Source organism: Panthera tigris, chromosome D1 (genome assembly GCF_018350195.1).
Source record: "Panthera tigris isolate Pti1 chromosome D1, P.tigris_Pti1_mat1.1, whole genome shotgun sequence".
In the NCBI taxonomy this organism is placed as follows: Eukaryota; Metazoa; Chordata; class Mammalia; order Carnivora; family Felidae; genus Panthera; species Panthera tigris.
The window spans coordinates 53,751,266-53,770,953 of NC_056669.1; the positions used below are offsets into that span (position 1 = coordinate 53,751,266).

The window sequence follows — 19,688 nt, forward strand, 5'->3', positions numbered from 1 at the left end:
AGCAGGGACCTGAGGACTCAGGAGGTCTCAAGACTTGGGGCACTGCCCATGTTGCTGCTCACTTTGTTCTACCCTGTCTCTGCTTCTCAGGCTTCTGTCAGAAACTCTTAGATGAGAAGGGTCTCTGGGTGTGTTAGGGGAGTATCAAGGGAGTATTGGGGAACCCTGGGGCAGGAGTGGGTAGCAATGATTTTTTTAAAATTATTTTTGTTTATTTATTTATTTTTGAAAGAGAGAAAGAGAGAGAGCGTGCATGGGGGAGGGAGAGGGACAAGAGAGAGGGAGAGAGAGAATTCCAAACAGGCTCCTTGCTGTCAGTGCAGAGCCTGACATGGGACTCAAACTCACGAACCGTGAGATCATGACCTGAGCCGAAATCAAGAGTCAGACGCTTAACCAACTGAACCAGTGTAACCATTTCTAGCGCAAAACAAAACAAAACAAAACAAAAACATTACTCAGCATCTCAGAAGCTCCCCTACCTTTGGGTGGCAATGATTCTTTTTTATTTTATTATTTTTTTAATATTTATTTATTGAGAGAGAGAGAGAGAGAGAGAGTGCACAAGCAAGTGGGGGAGAGGGGCAGCGAGAGAGAATCCCAAGCAGGATCCACGCTCAGCACAGAGCCCAATGTGGGGCTTGATCTCACAACTTCAAGATCACAACAGCAAGATCACAACCACAAGATTACAACCTGAGCTGACATGAAGAATTGGAGGCTTAACTGAGCCACCCAGGCACCCCAGGGTGGCAATGATTTTCAAGAGGGAAGTAAGCAGGGTCTGAGAGCAAAGGAAAAAGGAAGGAAAAGATCCTCCTCCAGTCTGGGCTGATGTGTGGTCCTGAGGACTCAGCAGGAGAGCCCCCTGCTTTGTTCACACCAGCTAGTGAACTGGCCTATGTGCAGATCTCAGACACACCACACACTTGGTGTCTTGGACCGGCCCTCAGAACTTGGTAAGCAGGTTTGTAGCCATAGGCAGTCCTGCAGAGAAAGGCAAAGAACAGGGTGTTTGCAGAGGCTCACAGATCAGACAGGGCTGGGCTGAAAGCATGAGGGCAAACAGGGAAGATGATCATTCCCGGCTGGGCTGGCAGGGTGTGTGCCCAACAGGGTCAGGGAATGGCCAGTCCCAGAGGAGTGGCCAAAATAGACACTATTTGCTCCCTGAAGTTTCTGTTTGTCCAGGAATGATTCACATGAGTTCCACTGATCAATTTTTCCTCCTCTTTTCGCACTGTGAGTAGCTGAGTAGGGCCCAGAGAGGCACCATGGAACAAGCACCGCTGTAACATCAGGGAGACCTGTGTTCGAAGCCTACTCTAGGCCATGTGACTTTAGAAAAGTCACATTCCCTCTCTGACCTAGGTTTCCTCATCGGCAAAATGGGACAACATGTACCTCCTAAGATTGCTGTGAAGAGAAAATGAGATCACCCATAATTGCATGGGCCAGGTACTTAATAAAGGTTCCTTTCCTTTGCCGCTTTGTCATTTAGCACAGATTCATTTGAGACCTAGTGTGTAGCAGACAACTGTGCCAGGCACTGGGCAGAGAGTGGTGAACAAAACAGATATGGAAACTGGCCGCCCCCGTGGAGCTTAGAATCCAATGAGTGGGACAGACATGAAATAAACAAGCAAGCAAATACACACCATGAAGGGAAAGCACAGCGTGCTATGGAGAAGATTCTTGGTGAGACTTTAGGTAGAGTCCCCTTACCAATCAGTGTCTCTGTTTTATCTTCAGTCAAGTGTAGCTAAAAATGCCTAGCTCACAGAATTGTGAGGATGAGACCCAATCGTGTATAGAAAGTGCCCTGCATGGCGCCTGGCACATGGTGGATACCCAGTGAAGTCAGTTCCCTTCCTGTCCCGGGTCGTGATTAATTGTCAAGTGATAGCAGAGACAATGCACACACACGCACACACGCACACACACACACAGAGTCAAGAACACCTACAGGCAGGACACACCCAGGCTCACTCAAGCTACATATTTGTGGAGAGTTTAATAATGACACTCTTTATAAAAAGGCATGGCAGCATCAAGGAATAGTGCATCCCCTAGGGCTATTAATAGGAGGAGGGCCTGCAGAGAGTGAGGGAGAGAACAATTACCAGAACCCAAGAGAATAGCTGGGTGGACTTGGCACCTGACAGGAGCTGGGACCTTCAGAAGAAGGGAGTAGCTGACTTATCGGAGCTGGGCAGGGAGGGAGCTGAGGGAATAAGCACTCTGACCTCAGCCTCCCCTTATCCTCTGATATCCTGCTAGGCCCCTCATGGGACAAGCAAAGATGAAAGCCAGAGGCAGGGAGGCTGTGTAGATGTAACCCCTGACGATCGGCCTCCAGGGTAGAGAGCGGAGGAAGGGTGAAATAGATCTGTAGAAACAAATGGCAAAGATAAAGCACAGGGTCCATATCCACTGGATATATATGTGGATATAAGTGATAGATATATCTTTAGAATATAAGTGACAGATATATCCGATGTAAAATGGCCTAAGTTAAAAGGGAATACCTTTGGTACCTAATTGGATATTCTAGGGATAGGGCCATAGGAATAGTTTGATCAGTGCTCAAATGATAGCTAGAAACAAGTTTGTTATCTCTCAATTCTACTTTCCTTCATATGTCAACTTCATTCTCAAGATACATGTAGTGGCAATATGGTGGCAGGAAAGGAGGGTTTGGTCCCCAGAGGACAACCAGTCCTTTGCAAGAAAGGATGGTGAGTAGAAGCCAGGTGGAAATGTTACACGTCTCCACTACATTTTATGTCTGAGTGCTTACCTTCCATAAACTCAGGTGACAGGGATTGGTATTATATGCTTCACTATGGTCAGTTGGGGGAATGTGGATCACTCAGGGCCCTTCAGTCCTACCTCTGCGTTGAAGGGACCTGAAGATTGCCTAGCCCAGGGACCTTATTTTACAGGTAGCAAAACTGAGTCCCAGTGAGAAGAAGGGCATTATTGCACAAGACCATGTAAGTGATGTCAAGACCAGGACTTAAACCCAGATTACATGATCTGTGCTCTATAGGACTTGTTTCTGTTTTGTTTTGTTTTTTAAGTTTTATTTTATTTATTTAAGTAATCTCTACATCCAACCTGGGGCTCAAACTCACAGCCCTAATATCAAGAGTCCACACCCCCCACCAACTGAGCCAGCCAGGTGCCCCTACAAGACTTGTTCTTTAAAAAAGAATCAAGAAATACCCCTAGAGAATGTTTGGAGAAAGGAAGGAAGGAAAGATTGAAAGAAGGAAGGTGAAAGGGGATGGAAGACAGACATATATATTATAAGAAATTAAGACAGTATGAAAGAATATACAATGAAAAGTAATTTTCCTCCCATGGATGACTCCTACTCTTCTCTCCAGAGGTAATGATGGTCAAGTCTCCTGTATGTCCTTCTGGAAATTATCAGTGCAAATGCAGAAGTGTGTATACGTATAATATATTATCATTGTATTACTATTTTGAAGACCTTTCTATATTACTGCATAGAGGTCTGCATCATTTTTTGTAGTGCATGTAATCTAGAATATGGATGTATTCTAATTTATTCAACTAGTCCCCAAGTGATGGATATTTAGGATGTTTCTATTCTAGTCTTTTTCTTCTATAAACAATGCTGCAGGGGCGCCTGGGTGGCTCTGTCGGTTAAGCATCTGACTTCAGCTCAGGTCATGATCTCACAGTCTGTGGGTTCGAGCCCTGCGTCGGGCTCTGAGCTGTCAGCACAGAGCCTGGAGTCTGCTTCGGATTCTGTGTCTCCCTCTCTCTGACTGTCCCCTGCTCATGCTCTGTCTCTCTCTGTCTCAAAAATAAATAAAAACATTTAAAAAATTTTTATAAACAATGCTGCAAAGAACATCTTTGTACACACATAGTGTCAACACCTGTGCTCTAGAGGCTGACTTTAAGAGTGGAAATGACACCCTTTAAAGAGTCCATCCTGACATCACTTTCACCAGAAGGAACCAGGAGTGATAATGTTGGAAGGGATCTTAAGCATCATCAACCCTAGTTGTCCACTTTGCATTATGTGAATGAGGAAACGGAAGTCTTGGGTATGACAGGGACCTGCTGGTAAATTCAGGCTAGACCACTATGGGTTCTAAAAGAGGCTATAGAGGAAAGACGGAGGGGTTGGGAGTCAGGCAGCGCTGGCTCTGTGCCCTGGCATGGCAGGGCAGGGAGTGATCAACACAACAGGCTCTGGAGCCAGGCTCTGGATTTGATCTGAACGTAGAAAAACAGCCTTTCTAAATTTCAATTTCCTCACTTGGAAAATGGAGATGATTTCAGTCTTCCCTTAGTCTTCCTTACAGAGTTGCCATGAAGATAACTGAGATCATGCGTATGAAACAAAGTTTACCTTTTATTACCATCCCCCACTCTGGGTATCTCGATGCCTGCCCCTTGCAAGGGGCATCATTGCAAGGGTTAAAAGGCCCATGAATTGGTGAACTATGGGCACACTTGGCCTCCAGCCATGCTCAGTGTCCCTGCAGTCAAGGCCAAGCTGAGCAAATTCTAACATCTACCCAGAAGCTCTGGCTGCCTCCTCCCTCCAGAGAGGAGCTTGGGTCTGGGGTAAGTCAGAGGGAGGGCTTCAAATGGAAGCCCAGCTATGCTTCCTCCCTATACTGGTCTCCAGGGATGGGCACCTGTGCCTGCCCTGTGCCTGGCATTGACTGTACATTGACTCCTGGAAACTCTGTAGGGGCATCACAACGCCCATTTTTGAGGTGAAGAAAGTGAGACTCCCAGAGTTAAGGAGACTTGCTTCTTTTTTTTTTTTAAGTTTACCTATTTATTTATTTTGAGAGAGAGAGAGAGAGAGAGAGAGAGAGAGAGAGAGCAGGAGAGGGGCAGAGAGAAAGGAGAGAGAGAGAATCCGAAACAGATCCAAGCTCCACGCTGAGCCCAACCTGGGGCTCGATCTCATGATCCGAACCATGAGATCATCTCACGACCATGAGATCATGACCTGAGTCAAAATCAAGAGTCAGACACTTAACGGACTGAACCACCCAGGCATCCCAAGGAGGCTTGCTTCTAAATAAAATTCCCCAGGCAGAGCTGGGGGGGGGGGGGATTCCTAGGGGGATGGGATCACACGTTGATTGACTATGTAGTTAATTCATTGAGGCACTACTTTGGGGTTTATAATGTGGCCTTTGCATTGACAGGCTGTCTTAGCCAAAGGTGATTAAAAAGGGACACCCCTCTTTACTCCTGTCAGACCTCCTTCTTTTAGTTCCTCCTCTAACTCAGCACCTCCCTCCTGCCCCAGGGGCTCAGGGACCTGTGAACCCTTCACTACACACCGTCCTTCCCCTCACCCTTCAGACTTCACCCCAGGAAGACTTCACTGCCCTTGCTCCCCCCTAATAAGCTCCCTATGATCTGTATGCTCTCATGATTCTTTGGTCTTTCCCCTCAGAGCACTGATCACCCTGCGTAATCAGATACTTCTTTGTGTGGTTCTTTATCAGTCTATGTCCTGCTGACAGTGAGCCCCTGCAGCTGGCTCTTGTCCTCTGGTTCACTACTCTTTTCCCAGTGCCTGGCACCATGATCAACACACAGTAGGGGCTCAGGTACCTGTGTCCTTCCTCTCTGAAAGGGAATAGCTCTACCTGCTACCAGTGTTGTTCTGAAGATTAAATAGGACAAAGCTCTCCAAGGTGCCTGGCCCAAAATCGGGCCAGCCTGGCCCAGCCCTGGACCATTCTCTAAGGACCTGCATATTTCTCAAGTGGGTGTGGAGCAGAGGGAAGGGAAGAGGGTCCTCATGGGTTGGCAGGGGTCTCCCCCTGCTGCCGGGCCCACAAAGGGCGCCTTGTGTGGAACTGGTGGCAGGATGCCTTGTGGGACAGCTGGGCCCAGGGCTGCCAGACCTGGGCTGGGCTGGGCTGGGCACTTGGCCACAGGCAACCCTCTAAGGACCCTTTCATCTGAGTCCCAGCTGCCACTTGGCTGGCTGGCTCAAAGCCCGGCCGCCTGGAGAGGAGAGGGGCTGGCAGCTTTGTCTCAGGAAGAACAAAGAGAGGGATGAGTGGGAGGAGGGCAGAGGGAAGCAGTGCTTGCTCTTGGAATCAGGCCAAAGGGAAACAAGATCCAGTCATAGGCTACACCAAGGGGCTGTTTGAATTCTTTTGTTGCTATAGCATCAAACAAGACAGGATTGCAAAGAGCATCTCAGGCAACATCCCAACACCCACCATGTTATAATGGAGAATTAAGGCCCAGAGGGAAGCAGAGACTTGCCGAAGGTGACACACGAATGGCAGAGCCAGAACTAGAGCCCTGATCTCTTGTCTCCCAGGGATGGAGGAATCTGAAAGAGCCGCTTCGTCTCTGAGATCCTCAGGGTCCTCATACTTAAAGTGTAGGGAGTGCTAGTTCCAATTTTGAATGGTGAGGGTCAAATGTACTAATGGATATAAAAAGAAGATGAGGTCCATTTGAGTTGGGACTTGAAAATTGTTTTCCAGAGAGCTATGGGGAAAGGTATTCTGAACAGCATAAATAAAGGTAGGAAGGCATTGACTTGCTGGTTGTATTTCAGGGAAGCCCGGACTGGGGAAGAAACAGGAAATGAAGTGAAAAGCCCAGGCTGCTTGGTCATGTGAGAAGTGCCCACTGTCTCCCTGAGTGTCTAACCCTCCTTTCTGGGGTAATGACCCTTCAGAACTCAGCTTCCCCATGGAATCGCTCCGGCTCATGCGTCTGATCAGCCTGCAGGGACAAGTTGGACCATGCAAGGGTGAGTGGGCACAGGGGCTATGCAGAGCCTGTGGGAGGCTCTCTAGCCAGATGCAGTGGGCTGGCTTCTTTGTGTGGTTCTTTATCAGTCTTGAGGAGATCACAGCAGCCTCCCCGTGCTCGAACCCATTTGCAGAATCCTAATGTTCAAGGTATATACTATGCCCAGTGACTTAGTCCATTTGGGCTATTATACCCAAAATGCCATAAACTTCATGGCTGATAAACAACAAACATTTCTTTTTCATAGTTCTGAAGGTTAGGAAGTACAAGATCATGGTGCTGGTAGATTTGGTGTCTGGTGAGAGCTCACTTCCTGGTTCATAGACAGCTGTCTTCTCATTGTGTCCTCAAATGGTAGAAGGAAGACTCTCTGGGGGTCTTTTTAATTTTTTTAATTTTTATTATAATTTATTTATTTTTTAATGTTTATTGTTGAGAGAGACAGAGAGAGACAGAGCATGAATGGGGGAGGGGCAGAGAGAGAGGTAGACACAGAATCTGAAGCAGGCTCCAGGTTCTGAGCTGTCAGCATAGAGCCCAACATGGGGCTCGAACTCATGAACCATGAGATCATGACCTGAGCCGAAGTCAGATGCTTAACCGCTTAACCGACTGAGCCACCCAGGCGCCCCGATTTTTATGGTTTTAGATCTCACATTGGTCTTCCATCCATTTTGAGTTTTTTGCCTATGGTGTAAGAATGTGGTTGAGTTTCATTCTTTTGCATGTAGCTGTCCAGTTTTCCCAACGCCATTTGTTAAAGAGACTCTTTTTCCCATTTTATATTCATTCTTCCTTTGTTGAAGATTAATTGATCATATAATTGTGGGTTTGTTTCTGAGTTTTCTATTCGGTTCCAAGATCTGCCTCATTCTTTTTAATAGGTATATAGTATTCCAAGACATTGACAAATAAAAAATCATGGTTTATTCAACCATACCTCTAAATTTCTAATTGTTGCCACCACAAACAAAACAGTGATACACGTATTTGTTCATATTCTTACAGAGCAGTTTTTATTTCTATTGGATAGGTTCTCAAAAGTGGGACTATTGGGTCAAATGGTGGGCACCTCTTTCCAATCAGCAAAGCTTAAGGAACTTTGTCCCTGTATCCTTACCACCTCTGGCATATTGTTATTCTTCCTAATATTTGCCAAAATGACAGATTAGAAATATCACAGCATTTCTCCTTTGATTGCATTTTCTCAACCCCTACTAAATTTTGGTAACTTCAGTTATTTTATTTTTAATTTTTAGAAGTTCTATTTGGCTTTTCTCAAATCTGCTTGGGTAATTTTTTAATTTTTATTTTATAAATAGAGGCAGAGAGCCAGTAGGGGCAGAGGGAAGGGAGCGAGAGAGAGAGAGAGAGAGAGAGAGAGAGTATTTTAAGCAGGCCCCATGCTCAGCACAGAGCCCCTGACACGGGCTTCATCCCACGACCCTGAGATCATGAGATTCAGATGCTCAACCAACTGGGACACCCAGGTACCCCCAAATCTGCCTTGATCATGTCTTTTTTTTTAAGTTTATTTATTTTGAGAGAAAGAGAGAGGCAGGGAGAGAGGGAGAGAGATAATCTCAAGCAGTCTCCATGCTGTCAATGCAGAGCATGACATGAGGGGCTCAAACTCTTATGAACTGTGAGATCACGACCTGAGGTGAAATCAAGAGTCAGACACTTAACCAACTCTTGACAGCACCGAGGTGCCCCTTTGATTATAAATTTTTGCTCTTCACTCATCTTTTAGATAACACTTATATTTATTTAAGTCCATTAAACATTTATTGTATTTTTTAAGTTTATTTTTTTATTTTGTGTGTGTGTGTGTGTGTGTGTGTGTGTGTGTATGTGTGTGACAGAGAGAGAGAGAGAGAGAGAGAGAGAGAGAGAGAGAGAGGGAGAGGGAGAGAGAGGATACCAAGCAGACTCCACACCCAGTGTAGAGCCTGATTCTGGGCTTGAACTCACGACCATGAGGTCATGACCTGAGCTGAAACAGAATTGGATGCCCAACCAACTGAGCCACCCAGGTGGCTCATAGCCCATTAAACACTTATTTTATATTTTATATCCAATTACCTCAATATCTGAGGTGCTTGTGGATCTGTTGACTCTTGCTCATGGCTCTTTATTTACTTCTGTAGTTTGAGGCTTTAGACTGTGAGTGTGTATTTGTTGGACTGTGTGGGTTCTTTCAAGCTTGGTGTGACTGTGGACTTTCCTCCAGGATGGGTTTTCATTTTCTTTGTCAGGCATCCGAGGGCTTTACCATTCCAGGTCCATTTAAATTAAATTCCTAGCTGATATTGCTGCTTTTGACCATTAAACAAGTGAATATTTGGGCCCCAGATCCATTTGAGCTTTAGCCTATAATCAGACCTTTTCGGGGAAGACTTTTCTCTCCCCAGAACCAGGGAATGAAGCAGGTACAGCATTCTTCTTTGAGTGGAGAATTGTTTTATAATTTACACTTTTATAGTCTCTGATCTGACATTCTACCCTGTGAGTATCCCAGTCTTTGTCTCCTACTTTCTCTCCTTAAAATACAGGCTTACCTCTTTTTTATTGCACTTCACTTTATTGTGCTTCACAGATACTGCGTGTGTTTTTGTTTTTGTTTTTGTTTTTGTTTTTGTTTTTAACAAACTGAACGTTTGTGGCAATCCTGCCTCAAGCAAGTATGTCAGCACCATTTTTCCAACAACATTCACTCACTTTGTGTCTCTCTGTCATATTCTTGCAATATTTCACTTTTACACTATGACTATATTTGCTATAGTGGTCTGTGATCAGTGATCTTTGATGTTTCTACTGTAATTGTCTTGGGGTGCCATGAACCATGCCCATCGAAGATGGCACATTTAATCAATAAATGTTGTGTGTGTTCTGACTGCTCCACTGACCAGCCATTCCCCCCTCTCTCTCCCTCTCCTTGGGCCTCCCGATTCCCTGAGACACAACAGCATTGAAATTAGGCCAGTGAATAACCCTATACTGGCCTCTAGTTGTTCAAGTCAAAGGAAGAATTACACATTTCTCACTTTATTTATTTTTAATGTTTTTTATTTATTCTTGAGAGAGAGACAGAGACAGAGTGTGAGCAGGGGAGGGTCAGAGAGAGAGAATCTGAAGCAGGCTCCAGGCTCTGAGCTGTCAGCAAAGGGCCCGATGCAGGGTTCGAACTCACGAACCGCGAGATCATGACCTGAGCTGAAGTCAGCTGCTTTACCGACTGAGCCACCCCGGTGCCCCACACATTTCTCACTTTAAATCAAAGCTAGAAATGATTAAGTTTCATGAAGAAAGCTTGTCTAAAACTGAGACAGGCCAAAAGCTAGGTTTCTTACACCCAACAGCCAAGGTGTGTATACCAAGAAAAATTTCTTGAAGGAACTTAAAAGTGCTACTCCAGTGAACACACGAATGGTATGAAAGGAAACAGACTTATTGCAAGGTGGGGAAAGTTTGGGTGGTCTGGATAGAAATCAAACCAGCCACAACACTCCCTCACACCAAAGCCTAATCCAGAGCAAGGCCCTAACTCTCTTCAATTCTACAAAGGCCGAGAGAGGTGAGGAAGCTGCGGAAGAAAAGTTTGAAGCTAGCAGAGGCGGGTTCCTGAGGTTTAAGTTCTCAAGCCCCAGGTTAGGAGTAGAGATTACTTAAAAATTAAAAAAAATCTCTTAAAAAATTTTTCAAAAAAAAAAGGAAATAAATACATTTCATAAGGCTATAGATGCCATAGAGAGTGATTCCTCTGATGGATCTGGGCAAAGTCATTTGAAAACCTTTTGGAAAGGATTCACCATTCTAGATGCCATGAAGAACATTCATGATTCATAGGAAGAGGTCACAATTTCAACATGAACAGGAGTTTAGATGTTGATTCCAGGGGCGCCTGGGTGGCTCAGTCGGTTGGGTGTCTGACTTCAGCTCAGGTCATGATCTCAAGGTCTGTGAGTTCGAGCCCCGCATTGGGCTGTGTGCTGATAGCTCAGAGCCTGGAGCCTGCTTCGGATTCTGTGTCTCCCTCTCTCTCTGCCTCTCCCCAACTCATGCTCTCTCTCTCAAAAATAAATAAAACTTGGGGGAAAAAAAAGAAGTTGATTCCAGCCCTCGTAGGTAAATTTGAGGGATTCAAGACCTCCACGGAGGAAAGTAACTGCAGATCTGGTGGAAACAACAAAAGAACTAGAATTAGAAGTAGAGCTTGAGGGTGTGCCCGACTTGCTGTAATCTCAGGATAAAACTTGAATGGATGAGGAGTTACTTCTTGTGGATGAGCAATGCAGTTGGTTTCTCGAGGTGGAATCTACTGCTGGTGAAGATGCTGTGAAGATTGTTGAAATGACAACGACAAATGTAGAAAATGATATAAACATAGTTGTTAAAACAGCTACAGGGTTTGAGAGGATTGACTCCAATTCTGAAAAAAGTTCTGAGGGTAAAATGCTATCGAACAGCATTGCATGCTACAGAGAAATCATTCATGAAAGGAAGGGTCAATGGTTATGGCAACTTCACTGTTATTTTATTTTAAGACATTGCCAAAGCCACATCAGGCTTCAGCAACCACAACCCTGACCAGTCAGCAGCCATCAGTACTGGGGCAAGACCTTCCACCAACACAAAGATTATGAACTCTGTACTGTTTTCCATAGTGGTTGTATGTTACTGAGTCAATCCTTTTTACTTCATTTTTTAGAACAGTTTTAGATGTGCAGAGAAACTGAGAAGAAGCACACTCACTTTCCTCTATTTTTTTTTTAAGCTTCTATTTTTAAGTAATCTCTACACCCAACATGGGGCTCAAATCTACAGGCCCAAGATCAAGAGTTGTTGCATGCTCTACAGACTGAGCCAGCCAGGCATCCCTTCCCCTATTCTTAACATATTTCATTTGTATGGTACACCTGTTACTGTTAATGAGCCAACACTGATACACTATTATTAACTAAAGCCAATGGCTTATTCATATTTCCTCAGTTTTTACCTAATGTCTATTTTCTTTTCCAGGATCCCATCTAGAATTCCACATTACATTACATTTAGTTGCCATGTTTCTTGGTTGTGAAATTTTCTCAGATTTTCCTTGTTTTTAATGACAATTCTTGTTTTGAGAATTATTGGTCAGGTATATCATGGGATGCCCCTCTATTGGAATTTTTTTAAGTTTATTTATTTATTTTGAGAGAGAGAGAGAGCAAGCAGGGCGGGGCAGAGAGAGGGAGAGAGACCATCCCAGGCACTGTTAGTGCAGAGCCTGATGTGAAGCTCGAACCCACCAGCTGTGAGATCATGACCTGAGCCTAAGTCGGTTGCTTAACCGACTGAGCTACCCAGGTGCCCTGGAATTTGTTTGATGTTTTGTTTTGTTTTGTTTCATGATTAGATTGGGATTATGGGGTTGAGCAGACGATCACAGAGATAAAGTGCTATTTCCATCACATCACATCAAGGGTACTTACTGTCATCAAAATATGAGTCTTGATGTTGACCTTGATTACCTGGCTGAAATAGGGTTTATCAGTTTTCTCTTTTTTTCCTTAGCACACTATCCTCTTTGGAAGAAAGTCACTATGCATGCACAGACCATACTTCAGGAGTGAGGAGTTACGCCCCGGCTCCTTAGGGGTTTGTTTTAACAAGCAAAATAACCCACACAACAGTTATTTTAGCTCTTTTCATCGTTGGTCATGCTTTGCACTTTTAGCAGCTGATCTGAAGTGGATAAATATCCCACACTGGCCACCAGCATCTCTTGGAGCCCACTTTCCTCGTTTGTAAAATAGGTGTTGTTTATCCTTCACCACCGTAGGATTGTAGGGAGTAGAAAGTCTCCTGCTGTCAATGTCAGTTCCCTCCGCCTCCCCCGTTTGGCTGCCTGGGAAGCCCCTCCCACCGAGGGTCAGTGACCAGACTAGGGACTCACGGCAAGCCTGTCGGAGCCCAAGTCAACCCCGGGCTCTAACCACACCCTGCACGCACTTTGCCCCACCTGGGGGGCGTGGAGCAAAGGTGCACTTCCGCCAGCCAGCCACAAGTACCTGGCACGTGGCAGGGCTGGGCGCCCAGCCGCCTGCGGGAACGGGAAGATGAGCCTTCCCTCGGGGCCCCGCTCCCTGCGGCTCCACCGGGCCTCGCCCCCCGCGGGCCCGCCTGTGGTGAGTGCGCAGCAGGGGCGGGTGGGAGGTCGGCTTATTCCCCTGTCCCCGCGCCTCTGCCTTCTTTCGCTCCTTCCAGTGACCCCCCCCCCCCCCTCCGTGCGCCCCTTTGTCGGGGTCTGAGTTCCCTTGCTTCTGGCGGGCCTCTGGCTCGCGCTCTTCTCTTCTAGCTGGTTCTGGTTTTGATCGCTCTCCTTAGGCGCAAGGTGCCCCGTCCCCTTCCGGCTCAGTCCAGCCGCTCCTCTTTGACCTCTTTCCTGAGTGGGTGCTTTTGTTGGTCTTCTGTGTTCAGTCTTTGTTTTTAGTTGTTTCTGCGTGTCTCCTCTTGGTCTCCAGGCTCGTCCTAGTGCACCCCTCTTCCTTTGCCCTTCCTCCTCCCGTGTTTGGGAGCAGACGACCCAACTAAAGGCGGCCTTACCCACCACATCTCCATCCTTTCCAGCCTGCCCCTGCCCACTGGCTGGATCCTGAGTCCTCCAGCTTGCCGGCCTCCTCCTAGGGCTTGGTAGAGGGGAGTTTGCTGGGGAGGAGAAGGGGTGGGGGTGGGATCAGGAAAAGGCCCAGCGCACTTCAGGAGCAGAACATTCTAATCTCCGGTGGCTAGGTGCCATCCTGAAAACTTGTAGGAAGACAAAGCAGATCCAGCAGTGGGGAGACTGTGGCTCTTTCCCATAGGGCAATGGTGACATCACTGTGGTTGACACAGTCACCAGCTCAGTGGTAGGGCCGCCCTAGGTGCTTAATAAATATCTGCATGAATTACTGAGCAAGAGGGGGAGCCAGCACGGGGCATGATGCCAGGTAGGGAAAGATTGGCTTTTATCAGAATACCAGGCACTCTTATAAATCAGTGCAGCAGGTAGGCTCCAGTCAATTGAACAGCCATTTATCGAGCATCCTGGTGTGCTGAGCCCTGTAACAGGTACTGGTGACATAAAGATGAATCTGGGATAGTCAGCTCTTAGGAACCTTGCAGCTTAATTGGGAATACAGATGAACGAATGGAATTATAAGAGTTAACTACCATGACGACAGAAGTACAGGGCCCTGTAGGATCACAAGGAGACAACCCATCTAGGAAGATTCCTGGAGCAATTAACTTGAAGGATGAGTGGGCTAAGTAAAGGGAATGTGGGTGGCAAATGAGTGAAGTCTTGGGGGCCGTGGGGACCAGCCTGTTCTGGATGGGTGGGGGAGAGAGGTTCTGGTAGCTGATTGCCAGGGCTGCAAAGGGCCTTGTAAACCTCATGAAAGAGTCTAGAGTTTATCTGGAAGGGAATGCAAGGTTAACCAAGGGTTTGTTTTATTTATTTTTTACTTTTTAATTTTTTATTAGAAAGAGCAGAGGAGAGGGGCAGAGAGAAAGAGAGAGAGAATGTCAAGCAGGCTCCACGCTGAGCATGGAACCTGTCTCAGAGCTGGATCCCACGGACCCTGGGATCATGACCTGAGGTTAAATCAAGACTCTGATGTTCAACGGATTGAGTCACCCAGGTGCCCCTCACCCAAGTGTTTAATGCAGATTAACCAGATCAGATTTGCATTTCAGAAAAATTGCTCTGGTGCTAGAGATTGGATTGGGGGAGGGCAATCAAGGGGGCAGAGGGCCGTGGAATTGACCAGGATTTAGAATCACCGGGACTTGGTTACTGATTATTTGTGTGGGAAGAGGTTAAGGACTGGAGCAGACTGCTAGATTACAACCTGGATTTCTGGCTCAGATGATTGAGATGGGGGACAATGGACAAAGGTTGTGGAGTGGGGAGAGATTTGAGGGACTTGGGGGACATGTGAATGGAGATGTCCCTCCATTGACTCTACTAAGGGTGACCTTAGGAAATGTATGAATGTTTGGCAGGGGGTTTTGCAGGTGTGTAGGGACCCTTTAGACTACAACTGGGTGAAAGCTAGGTCTGTCTGATTCGTCCCAGTGCCCTTAGGGAGGGCCAGCTCTGGCGCAAGGGCTCGTAAAGACTGTGTTTCCCCAGCCCATGCACACAGAGCCTGAGACTGGCTTTCTTACCCGGGAATGCTCCTTCAGGGTGATTGGTAGAAAAGGTGGGGCAGAGGGGCCACAAAAATGGGCAGATGGTCCAGAAGAGGGGCGGAAAAGAAGTCTTTATCTGCTAGAAACATACTGTAGTATTTGTGGATGAGGTAGGAGGTCTTGGATTTCCAAAGAAACTGGGAGATTTTGGGGGAAAAAAGGAGGGAAACAAGGGACAGAACTAAGAAGTTCGGGAACAAGACCGAGGTCTTATTTGGTAAACAAACGGGGCTGAGGATATCAGGGCAGGAAGCTGTTTTGTGAAGCATCTGGAAATGAGCTTCAGAAACAACACTTGAAGTGATTGGACTCATTAGACTTTCAGAGCTGGAGAGGCTTAGAGTTCTCTTCGTCCATTTTGCCTCCCTATTTCATAGATGACTAGGCTTAGGCCCACAGAAGAAAGTGAGCTGCCCCAGGCACATTGCTAATTACTGGCAGCAGTGGGACTGGATGTCTGGAGGAGTAGGACACCCATTCTGTACTGGAGTCAGACTTACAGGGGTTTGATTGCAGCTCTGACTTCACTTCCCAGCTATGTAACCCATCTTTCTGACCTCATAGGGGGACCTCCAGAGCACCTGTGAGCTTTCAGTGGTACAGGAGTGATGATGAAGCACATGGATCCATTCAAGGGTTAAAGTCTGCAACTTTGCGTTTAACTGCCTGCTTCACAGAGCCACCTCAGGGTTAACCAAACATCCTTGCCAAGGGGCCTTGAGGTTTATGGGAGAAAGAGGAAGTCACAGGTTCTGGGTTTATTTTTCTCCTGGCTGTATTGTTTGGCTGCTGTCAGAATGCATCCACTCCGTCTCCCTTCTCCACTCCAGCCGGCAAAGCTGTCCCCTGGTAAGAGCTGTTGCCATGGCAACTCAGTTCTTCCCCCATTAGTTTGGCTGCCTCTGGCTCTCTTTAGTCCAGTACTTTAATCTTAGGGGTAGAGCCCACAGACAAGTTGAGGATGAAGTCACACCTAAATGAGAACCAAGGACATTCCTGAATCCTGTCACTACTCCTGGCTCCACAAAGACCTGTGGCACAATCTCTGGGTGGAAATGCAGCTTTCCCTCTGACGCTGCACCCATCTTTTCTGCGGCTGCGGCATCACACCGCCTAGGAAACCTTCCCTGACAACCTCCAGCGCACATCCACGCGGAGAGCCTTTGAGTCTCCCCTCTCAACACTGCACATTTCAGCAGTCTGTTTCCCTCTCTCCTCTGTGAACTCCTCGAGGGCGGGGACTGTGTCCTATTCATCTGCTCAGGAGGAGGCTTGAACGTAAGAGGTCCTCTCTACCTTTTTTATTTTTTTAAGTTTATTTATTTCTTTTGAGAGACAGCACAAGCAGGGGAGGAACAGAGAGAGGGTGAGAGAGAGAATCCCAAACAGGCTGGGCACCGTCAACGCAGAGCCCAATGTGGGGCTCGAACGCACGAACCATAAGATCATAACCTGAGCTGAAATCAAGACTTGGTTTCTCAACAGACTGAGCCACCCAGGGTCCCCTCTACCTTTTTCGAATGACTGAGTAATTAAGGGAGTGAAGAGTGGAGGTATTTAAAGGTTGAACACTAATTGATGTAATGACTAAGGGCACATGCTCTGGGGTAAATTGGCCCTGAGTTTAAGTTGTGAGATCATCACTTAATAGCAAGTTGATTTAGGCAGTTTGCTTCAGCTCCTTAATTCTTAGTTTCTTCATCTGTAAAATGGGGATTTAATACATTCTTCACAGGAGCACTGTGAAGACTGAGTTAGGGATTGAATGTAAAGCACTTTGCACAGTCACTAGACTATGAGGGGAGAGACTGTCCTGCTTGTTCCTCACTGTGCACCAGGTATCTGGCACATCCGTATTTTAGTGACCAAGTGTGTGAATTTAATTTTATTATTTTTTTTACGTTTATTTATTTATTTTGAGAGAGAGAGAGAGAGAGAATGAGGGAGGGGCAGAGAGAGGGAGAGAGAGACAATCCCAAGCACCATCATTGCAGAGCCAGACTCAGGGCTCAGACTCACAAACCGTGAGATCATGACCTGAGCTGAAATCAAGAGTTGGACGCTTAACTGACTGAGCCATCCAGGAGCCCTGTATTTTTTTTTTATTATTTTTAATGTTTACTTATTTTTGAGAGAGAGAACACACATACCTGTGTGTGCGTACACGTGAGGGCATGCGCCAGTGGGGGAGGGGCAGAGAGAGGGGACAGAGGATCCGAGCTATGAGCACAGAGCCCGATGTGGGGCTTAAACCCATGAACCGTGAGATCATGACCTGAGCCGAAGTTGGAGGCTTAACCAACTGAGCGACCCAGGTGCCCTGAGTGAATGAATTTTAAATAACCAGAGTTATTCAGGAAGCTGGTTTGTAAGGATAACAATTAGTGTATCACCTCACATATAGTAATCTGGTATTTTTGTTAGGTCTGTTGGCAGCACTTAGTATTCCCTAAACGCATCCTGACTCTGTCTGTTTCCATGTCCCCCTCTGTGCTTGACTGTGGGCATCCCGAGGCAGGTACCATGTGCAACCTAACCACATCCTTAGTGCTCATCTTAAGGTTTGGCATTGAGAAGAGGCCTCTAAAAATTCCACTGACCGGCTAAGCCTAACTTCCATTGACACCACACTTTACAGTTTATGAGGCAATTTTATACCCATTGTATCCAGTGTTACTGACCTTTTCAGCACCAAGAATATTCCTGTTATTTAACCCCCACCGGCCCACATTCTGAAACACAGCTATCAAACAAATTCCCTTAGTTAATTAATCAAAGTCATGCCAACCGCTAATAGGAACTTCTGACCTACATTAAATAAGATTTTTTATTCTCTGGGTGGCACCTGGGTGGCTCAGTCTGTTGAGTGTTGACTCTTGATTTCAGCTCAGGTCATGGGAATGAGCCCTGCGTTGGGCTCCGTGCTGAGCATGGAGCCTGCTTGGGATTCTCTTTCTCTTCCACTGCCCCTCTCCCTCACTCGTGAACTCTCTCTCTAAAATAAAAAATAAATAAAAGAATTTGTATCCCCAACGCCCACCATGGGGTGTGGACATGTAGTAAGTACCCAAGAAATGCTTCCTGTAATGCAATGAATACATGTATGGTTTCTTAGCCTCTCTGAGGCTATAATCTTAGATCTGAGCCTTGGGAACCTTGGGAACTTCTGACTTCACAACACCTCCGTATCCCCATTTTAGAAATGAGGAAATGGGCCCAGGGAGGAAAAAAGCCTTGCCAAAGGCCACAGACTTTGTGAGCATTGTCACTGGGACTTGCTTCCCTAGCAGCGTCTTGGACTAATACTTCCTTCAGTATTCTGTCCATGAAAATAAGCCACGAGCTCCCTGGAGGTGGCGCTGTTGGTTTCATTCCGCCTCTTGTGCCCTCAGGTATCTCCCGTCGTGGAGCTTAACGTAGGAGGCGAGTTGTACACCACCACCGTGAGCACCCTGAGAAAAGTCCCGGGTTCAAAGCTGGCAGAGATGTTCTCCAGCTCAACTAAGGCCTGCCTGGATGCAGAAGGCCGCTTCTTCATCGATCGCCCCGGCACCTATTTCGGACCCGTCCTGGACTACCTGCGCAGCGAGCAGCTGCCCACACAGCACATCCCGGAGGTGTACCGTGAGGCGCAGTTTTACGAAATCAAGCCTTTGGTCAAGCTCTTGGAGGACACGCCGCAGATCTTTGGTGAGCAGGTGGCTCGGAAGCAGTTCCTGCTGCGGGTGCCCGCCTACAGCGAGAACCTGGAGCTCATGGTGCGCTTGGCACGCGCCGAGGCCGTGGCGGCACGCAGCTCCACAGTGCTGGTGTGCGTGGTGCGCACTGAAGAAGAGGCAGCCCAGTGCGCAGAGGCCCTGCGCGTCTTCGAGTTTGAAAAGAAGTCGGTTGTCAAGTTTGGACCTTGGAAGGCAGCCCCGCAGGTCAAGGACCTCCTGGACTGCGTGAAGATGGACATTGCAGCCCAGGGGTACCAGGTATACTATGAACACTACTCCGAGAGAACATTACGGGCCAAGTATTTCAATTACTTTTATACATTCCTCTTCATCTGGTGGTGATCCGCAGGGGCCAGGGGCAGAGGCAGTGTGTTATGGGCCTGGCGGGACTTACGAAATTGAAAGTTGCCTTCAAAAGCCATCTTCCAGGGGAGCCTCGGTGGCACGGTCGCTAAGCATTGGACTTGAGCTCAGGTCATGATCTCACAGTCCATGAGTTTCAAGCCCCCCTTCGGGCTCTGTGTTGACAGCTCAGAGCCTGGCGCCTGCTTCAGATTCTGTGTCTCCCTCTCTTTTTGCCCCTCCCCTGCTGGTGCTCTGTCTCTCTCTCTCAAAAATAAATAAACATTTAAAAAAAGTTTTTAAAAAGCCATCTTCCTTTAATTTCATAAACAAACATCAAACAGTTTCTAAGGTGGTCTAGGAGGCTTGCCCCCTAATAATTGTCTATCCCCCTGCTGAGAATTTTGTGCTCACTGCAACTGACTCCACTGTGCTTGCCTCATGAGGTGCAGCTGCTTCCTCTTTAAAGCCTCACCTACCTGCCAGACGCTTCCCGTCAAGTCCAAAACAAGGCTGAGGTGAGTTGGAATGTTTCGACAATGCTTTGGCTGGAGATGTGGGATGATAACAGGAAAATAACAGGATACCACTGACCTAGATAATATGATCTGAAAATAC

The 19,688-nt window shown here is 46.9% G+C and overlaps 1 protein-coding gene across 3 annotated transcripts; it reads left to right on the forward strand.

Moving 5' to 3' along the window:
- Positions 1–6,609: 6,609 nt before the first annotated feature.
- Positions 6,610–19,251, forward strand: KCTD14 (potassium channel tetramerization domain containing 14). Of its 3 annotated transcripts, XM_042958523.1 has the most exons (3): positions 12,877–12,962; positions 15,574–15,858; positions 18,402–19,251. In XM_042958523.1, the coding sequence occupies exons 2-3, from the start codon at positions 15,736–15,738 to the stop codon at positions 19,068–19,070; spliced, it is 792 nt and encodes a 263-aa protein (XP_042814457.1). In that variant the 5' UTR covers positions 12,877–12,962; positions 15,574–15,735; the 3' UTR covers positions 19,071–19,251. The 3 variants fall into 3 exon arrangements, 2 of the variants coding, with proteins under 2 accessions (XP_042814458.1, XP_042814457.1); XR_006208372.1 differs by lacking the exons at positions 12,877–12,962; positions 15,574–15,858 and adding an exon at positions 6,610–6,790 and having other exon boundaries at positions 18,402–18,476; XM_042958524.1 differs by lacking the exon at positions 15,574–15,858 and having other exon boundaries at positions 12,855–12,962.
- Positions 19,252–19,688: the final 437 nt, after the last annotated feature.

Coding starts and splice junctions, on each gene's coding strand:
- KCTD14 (XM_042958523.1), top strand. CDS start 15,736: ATGGGAGAAAGAGGAAGTCACAGGTTCTGGGTTTATTTTTCTCCTGGC. Junction 15,859..18,401: donor GCCGGCAAAGCTGTCCCCTG/GTAAGAGCTGTT, acceptor TTGTGCCCTCAG/GTATCTCCCGTCGTGGAGCT.